Here is an 8,132-nt window from a genome sequence, read left to right as displayed (position 1 = left end):
TAAGTGTCAGGATGCTGGGGCAAGGTGGGGCAGCCATTGATGGGGCTAGGAGAGTGGGCAGGGAATGGGGCCTGTTTGATTCAGAGATTTGGCCAATTCGGCGGCAGTCAAATCTCCAAATCAGATTCGGCTGAATCAATTCAGGACAGTGATTTGAATCTCAGAATCAAATCACTGTCCCCCAAACCAGCCAAATTCGAAGCAAATACTAGCCGCTTTGCACTGGCCTAGTATCTATAGCCCTCACCATAAAAACTAAGATAATTTACACAGCATGTCTGTTACACATGTGGTTTTTTTCTGAAATGTTCAGAGCTACACTATTTACAGCTTTACTCAAGGTTTTTGCTAGATCAGAGACTCACATCAAAAAGGCAGTCCTTTCATTATTGTTAAAAAAAAAATCCCCTTTTTCTCATACTGCCCCAGCAAAGCATTTAAGCATGTTCTGTCTTAAACATCTAAGTACATCCCTCTTCAACTTTCAACCCATCCTAAGTCTTTACTAAGGCATTTTGCTGAATTGAGACTGGAGACTGCTTACCAGTCACTAGAAATTCAGGCTTTGCAAAGACCGTTTTTCAAGGAGAAAAAGGTTTATTGTCTATGACAACTCTTCTGAGGACATTTCCTCTGTAAAGACACATTTTCCCATTCTGTTTTCTTGACACCTTGGTATCATCTTAGAGATTTCAAGTAGTGTAAAAGAACCAAAAGGTTTTGGCTCATCCTTTATAATTTTATTTAATATGTTCAGTTTTATAGATAGGTTGTCTTTGTGACCTTGGAAATTAGCAATTGAAAAGAATTCCAACATTTACAAGAGCCTAAATTCAAGTTTTCATGACAATATATTAAGAGAACTTGAGGTAAAGGTAAATAACTTCCTTTTATAATGTATGTGTACAGGTACATTGGGTGTGTTAGCCTGAATTCGTTGGCCTGCAGGTCATGGTGCAGAGTTCATTTTCCAGGCTTTTTATATATGAATGATGAATTTTTGGATGGTAATACAAATTTTTATATTTTGGTAGAGTTGAGGTCATGTTGTTGCCATAATGGTCCAGGAAATATGTGAAAGGCAAGAATTCTTGTGAGTGAAATATTTTATTGGACCATCTCATGGTTGGGAGAGAGGCATAAGGAAGGGTACTATAACACCTGAAAGCTTTAAGTCTATGCCAACTATGCAGTTGGTCAAAGAAAAGATATCAGCCATATGCATTTTTGCTTCTTCCTTTTATATTTTGGATGTTTTTCCAATCTGCTTGCTTTACCAATTAATATTTATATATATTACCCCAAACTCTGGGATGAATTTTGAAAGACTGATGTGTAAAATGAGTTTGATCAATTTTATTACTAAATGCAGGGATCCCATTTTCTTTTGGTAGGTCAGTGCCAAGAGGCCAGGAAGCAGCCAGCTTTTGCCAGCAGAGTTCAAGGAAGTATAGCGAGAGTACTCTGCTGTTCAGTTGTTCTCTATTGCTATGGAATTTCCAGGGCTTCTTTCCAACAAATTGTGTTATAGCAGTTTTAAGCAGCTCTTGCATATATCAGAGTATGGATCAAACATGAGATTCAGAAATTTTAACTGATACCTTGATAGGTTGTTCATTCTGTCCCATCAAATTTATACTTGGTGCAATAGAAAATGTGAGCCAAAATATTTGACATGTATTATTTAGTTGCATTATGTATAAATAGTATGCATAATGATTATATATGTAGCTAAATAACTGAGATACTGTATTGCATTTAAATGTAAGGTGTTTATTGACTTTCTTTGGAAGATTACAGCAGTACTATTGAACAATTCATGATGGAGAATTTTACAACATGGTAAACTCTTTGCTTTGTCTCATGAAGACATTTGTACTACTTGCATTTGTTATTTTCCTTAATTAAATATAAATGAGCTGTAGATTTAAAGTAACTCTTAGCTCTGTTCATGGAAAACATCAGCATGTTTGGAAAGAAATAAATAACAAAATATAAAGAAAAACTTCATATGTTATTAAGAAAATCCATGGACTTTATTTTCAAGAGCTGTCAGCAATAATGTCATTTGTTTAGACTATGACTGTGTTTGTAACCTAAGTTCTATTCTTTAGGTGGTGATAAGAAGATGGAGGGAGAAGCTGCCTATTGCTTAGGTTTAGCATATCATTCTGCTGGAGAGGAACAGACAGCAATATTAGTAAGTTTATTAAAAATGCTTCAGTTATTCCCATGGTCTTTCTCTGCCTCCTTGGAATTTTCTTAGAGGCTGTGTACAAACATGCATTTCTAGAGGTGGGAAGTTTCCACCTGCTCCTTGTGCTTTCCCGAGACCAGGATCTTCTCAGTCTAGAGAAAGTGTGGGGCTTCTCCAAGCTTTTCCAGTCTTCCCATTCCTGGGGGGACTGGAGCAGTGGGGCAAAGCCCCTGCACACTTCTCACACTGGAGTCTCTAGTATGAGGAGCAAGCATGGACTTTGTCACTTGGCTTCTGGACACAAGGAGCCAAGCAGAAACAGCATGTGGCAAACCCCTTGCCCACTTCTCACAGCAGAGTCCAGCGTGTGAGAAATGGGCATGGGCTTTGCCACACTGCTCTGTCCACTCCACTCCCAGGCACCAGGAGCTGAGCAGAGGGAGCAGCATGGAAGACCCCCTGCCTACTTCTCATACTGGTGACCTTAGTCTTTGGAAATCACAGGAGCCTTTATATTTCTACAAGAGCAATCATTTTGGCTTAATGTGATATCTTTTATTCGACCAACTAAATAGTTGGAAAAATTGTTCAAATTTTCTAACTATTTAGTTGGTCTAATAAAAGATATCACATTTACCCAAAGAACCTTGTCTGCCTATGTCTTTAGACCAGAACAGCTACAACCAATACCCACAAATCATTTTGGCTTTACATTTAAAGAAGTGGCACCCTGATCTTCCATTTTTGGGTCAAAGGTTTTATAACTATTAAGATGCTACTGTAATAACCTCTGTGAAATATTTGGGGGGGAATATGTTATAAATGTTTCCTTCTTTCCATTAACACTTCCATCCTGCCAAGTTTTACTTCGTCCAGATCCTGAACATCTGAAGTATGGGAGAGGGGTTTTCCCTTGATGAAGAGTTGTAGGATGGTGTTGTCTCAGCAGTGCTGCCAATTGACTTCATATTCTTCACCTTATTCTTTCCCCTAGAATCTTCCTATACATGATTAAAAGGATAGAGGGAAGTTCTGCTTATAATAACTCCAGAAAAGAGTACTAGTTATCCCTCTGTACTTTCTTGGATCAGTTTGAGAGGAAAGATCAGTGCCAGCTCAGTGTGCTTCCACCAAACACTACTGAAGTATGGTAGCATTCCATGATCAACTCAAAAATTGTCATGAGGAAATCCAGTAGCATGAGCATAAATGCATGTTGTCTTGGTCTACAGACACAGACAAAAGCGTTCACCAGCTTGACCAATGTTGTCTCTGTTCATGCCTAGCCTTAAATCAGCTGAGAGTGATCCAGTGTTCTAGCAAGGAACAAACTACATGGTGAGTGTGGCTCTTCACTATGTGGTTTTGTTACTGTTTTTTTAACTTGCTCAGAAACTGGACAATAGCTGCACTTTGAATCAAGCAAGGATCTCTTCAGGATTGGCTGGCTTATTGTGTGGTTTAGGGTAGATGGTGGATTTCTGTGTTCAAAGGTGATGATAATTTGTCATGTGAGTTCAAGAAGCCTTTGGCAATCTTATACAATAATTCCAATGATCTAGGACTTCCTACTATATAAATAAACTGAATTCTAGAAAGGCGAGTGTTATGATATTGGTTCTGTAATGGGCATGTCATTTCTGGTGGTCAGAGAAACCATCTGGTGCTGTAATGGAATAGACTGCTAAATCCTCTCAGTCAGATGAGCTGAGGTCAGAAGTTGAATAGAAGTGTTTCACACCAAGTAAACAACGTGTGGTTTGGAATAATTTTACAAAGTGATATTTAGTGTTTGCTTTGGCAGAGGAAAAGGATTTCTTGACCATTTCCAGCGCTAGAGTACAATAGAGTAGGTTAGAATTCCTTGTGCTAAAACTGGTTAGCATCTCTGCAGGTTTCTGACCATCAACTCTGAAAGGTTTTGTTTTTTCCTTCCTGCAACTTCTTTAGCAGGTTGAAAAACAAAGAAACGTGTGGATAATAAGCAGACAGCATCAAAAGTGGATGACCTAGGTAAAGGCTTCTTCATGGACATGTGATTTTTTTTTTCCATTATTGGGAGATGTTCAGTGACCAAGAGTAGAGAAATATCCATACCATTTAAATACCAAAACCAGACTCAATAATGTTAAGAATATTTGCAGACTGATATCTTCAGGCAGTTTCCTTTATGATGTTTTCTGGTTTTTTAGGCTAAAAAGACAGATTAAAGATAAGTTGATAGTTTATGACATTGTCTTCTTGGTCCTCAGTGAAAGATTACTTTTTGGGAGGGTGCTGGAACCTTGGCTTTTGAAAGTGGAGTAACATTTTTTTTTCCTTTGGTATACTTTATATAATACTTTGTGCTTTACCCTTTTTTTTTAATCATACAAATGCCCTTAAAGAAGTGGGAAACAAGTTGTATTTTCTGTGAAATATGGAATGCTGTCCATACAGTGCACAATATAAATGGGATATACTATGGCAGACCACAAAATATTATAGAAATCCTTATTGATATTGTAATTTGTTTCTATTTTCATAATTTGTGCATATAAAAATCACAATATCATTAACTACAATTACTTCATGAATAGATGATAAAATGGTATTTTTAAACTCTTATAAATGAAGTTTTTAAATTATAAGAAACTGACAGACAACTTGCATTTAGAAATATAGATCATTTTCACTCAAGAAACTATATACTATATTACAAAACAACAAAAATGGTATTTCAGTTCATACTTTCCTTTCATCCTCAGCAGCAATCAAGATATAGAGAGCTGCAAAATATTGGTGGTTTACAATGCCATTGAGCACAAGTTGTCTTTACTTTCCAATTAGAAATCATTGCCTAAAATTTACCCTTCTGTTCTCAGTTTAATGGTCTCTATATCCAAGGGGAGCTCAGATGCTTACAGAGATGAAATCATTGCAGCCTGTCCCCAGAGGACTTCTGGTTATCATTACACATAACATGCAGACAATACTGCTAGGAGCCAGTTTGCCTCATGGTAATATGTAGTTCATCACCAGCTTCTGTAGCATGCTAAAGAGGTCTTGCCACACAGCTTGGGACTATTCGGGTGTAGACTCAGGGGTCTCAGCAGTTATTTTCCTGCTTTGCATCAGAGTTTTCATCTTCTTTATCCTTTTGTGTTGTGGCCCACCTCAGGCAGTCTCCTTCTAGGGGAATCTAAAAGGAACAGCTGTTACAGATACTGTTTCCTCCAATTGTTGCCACTTGGTTCCTTTTGCCATTTAAGGCGTCCCTCCCTCTCCCAACATGCATACACACCAGCATGCATATAAACTTGTTTCTCTTTCATTCATCACTTTATCAGTGGAGAAGCGTATGTTCAAAATATTCATTATCTGACACAGTAATTAAAGGTTAAAATGATTAAGCTGCAACCTCTTATATCAAATATATTTAACCACTTTGTGTATTAGAGTATGTTTATTGAAGATTTTCTTTTCAAAGCATGTTTAACCTGTATAGCATATGTAGACTGACAATTTGTTGATATAAATTTTTGACATGTATAAATTCAGTTATCAAAGTTTGACTTCCGTGAAAGTATTCAGATGTGTAAAGGTAAATATGTGCAGAAATCTTTGCAAAACTGAGGCCTAATTATGTTCCTTTGTGGCATTTTCACTACGTCTCAAGTAGTATGCAGTTTATATTCATGAGTAATTACTGTTTTCTAAATGTTGTTGAAGTACAAAGTCTAATACATAGACTTCATCATGGGATGGTATGAATTTTGCCAAGGGAAGGTATCTGCTTGCTACTTTATAAACTAACCTTACGTTTGGATTTGCTATAGATATCTTTCATTAAAATTGTTTTGCTAATCAACTACTACAAGTAACACATTTTGTGTAATTAGAAATCTTGTATATGACAAGTATCTTATTGTGATATATGTTGTGTGTTTTTATGTTAATGTAGATTTTATACCTGAATTTTCAAAAGCATTTTAAGAAACTAAATATCCAGCTCCCCTTGTCTTTCAATTAGTGATGCATGTCCAAATCCCTTACTCTAACTCTTCTTGAAATTGTCAGTCTACATGACTTGAGTATTCATTTTATAAGTATGTTATTTCAAAATGTTTCTCATTGTAGATATTAGTGTGTGTTCCATATGGTGTATGCTTTAATGCATAATAATAAAGAGATTGCAACATTAAGCACTGCAACCTATGCCAAAAGAAGCATGATAATTTATGATACAATGTCACATCCATGAATTATCAAAACTTGTAATGCACCAATTACAATGGCAACATTCTTTAGAAAATTTATGAAGTTATAAAGCCCTTTTAACATCTAAAATGACCCCATTAAAGTAATCAAAGATGATTTATGATTGTAGTCTGTATTTCTAGAGAAGTATTACACCCCAACATTTATATCAAAGCAACTGAAAATTTTACCTTAGCTTACACAGCCAATCAGAATGGAAGTAGTTATATACTGGGATGCAGGTCACTCTAAAGTTATTGGATACACTGCTATATAAGAAATCTTTCTAGTCATTTATATCTCCATGTTCCCTGCAAGAGTGTTTCCTGCTAAGTGGATTTTCCATGAGATAGATCTGATTAATTATGCACTGTTCTCAGTGACAATTTATTTTGAAATATAATTGAGGAGAATGAACCTCATTCCCTTGACAGTCAGCTAATTCTTGACCTATGGGTTGTCTGCCACTGTCTGTACCATTAGCTCCATGCAGCAAAGAAGAAAAGGTTTTGCTGCCTACCATACTGCTTAAAGTTCTGGTATATTGATTAGGAAACTGAACTTCAACAGCAATTAAGCAAGTTTTGACCAGATGGCTAATTTAGTTTTAAATTTGACATATCATTCTTATCATTACAGGTAAAGTTGCTTAGCAGACTGAGGTTCCCAAGGACTTCCTACTGTCCAACAAATGAAGGAATTTTGAAATTCCTTTCTGAAGTGTGATTGGCTGTTCTTGCAGACTATCCTTTCTTGGTCAGTAGTTTATAGTCAGCCAACATTTCAGGGGCCTTGTTCTCTGCTTGCAAATGAACTCACATGCATATGAAGACCTTGATGCATGGGAGCCTTTAGGAAAGATCTGATTATTCCTGGAGGCTGCATTCTTATTGAAGCACTTTTTAAAAGTCCATAAAGCTCTGTTGGGGTAGGAAAAAAGTTATGTTGTTCCTCTGAAAGCAGGAAAATAAAACCCTTTTGTATCTAAGTGACAATAAACTTCTATGGTTTGATCCTAAATGCAGGAAGAAAGTAAGTATACAGAAAAGGTGAGTATCTTTTATGGAGATCTGAGGTTGATGAGTCAGCTGTACAAGTATGACTAAGGCCCCTGGAAGATATTCATTTAAAGGCGTAATATGATCTCCTCTGCCCAACAGGTGCACCTTCTGCCATGCTACATGTGCAGAGCAGGAAGCATGATGATGAGATCAGGGATCGGATCCCAGTTGGATTCAGTTGCCAGTGCCAGGGGAACATGGGATCATGCCAGTGCAGAGAGAGCCCTCAAGTAGCCAGCCAGGTGTCCGGTGCACCTGACCTGGAGTGCCAGTCAGATCATCTGCACCCCCAGCCTTGGGAGTGCATTGGAGTCAAGGTCTCTGAAGTATGTCTGAGACTGGGACCCCAATCAGCTGATTGGCCTGGCAAAACATTCAATTTAAGGTGCAATGGGAACCAGCTACAAAGTTAATATACACGTTTTGTGTAATACACTTGTGGCTTATTCCTTGTTGTAGTGAACCATTAATTACATGAATGTGTGGCTGGATTAACTGGTGAATCACGCTTTAAGTATAACTTCTGTTAAGTGCCTAAGTTTTATATTTATGCAGTACCACTGTTGCCAGGCATTGCACAATTATTGGTCACAAAAATATCTTGAGTGTAATGCTGATTGAAATGTGGATTCATG

At 37.2% G+C, this 8,132-nt stretch overlaps 1 protein-coding gene across 2 annotated transcripts in view; it reads left to right on the top strand.

The window, feature by feature from the left end:
• Positions 1 to 8,132, top strand: part of TTC29 (tetratricopeptide repeat domain 29) — a 242,579-nt gene that overhangs the window by 87,945 nt on the left and 146,502 nt on the right. For both annotated transcript variants that reach the window (XM_019522168.1, XM_019522167.1), the window contains one exon: positions 2,115 to 2,200. In XM_019522168.1, coding sequence (XP_019377713.1) covers positions 2,115 to 2,200 — 86 coding nt within the window. The remainder of the gene's footprint in view (positions 1 to 2,114; positions 2,201 to 8,132) is intronic.

This window comes from Gavialis gangeticus, unplaced genomic scaffold (assembly GCF_001723915.1).
Source record: "Gavialis gangeticus isolate Ggan-Ray unplaced genomic scaffold, GavGan_comp1, whole genome shotgun sequence".
In the NCBI taxonomy this organism is placed as follows: Eukaryota; Metazoa; Chordata; order Crocodylia; family Gavialidae; genus Gavialis; species Gavialis gangeticus.
The sequence above is the reverse complement of the archived record's forward strand: the minus strand, read 5'-3'. Positions and strand labels throughout refer to the sequence as shown.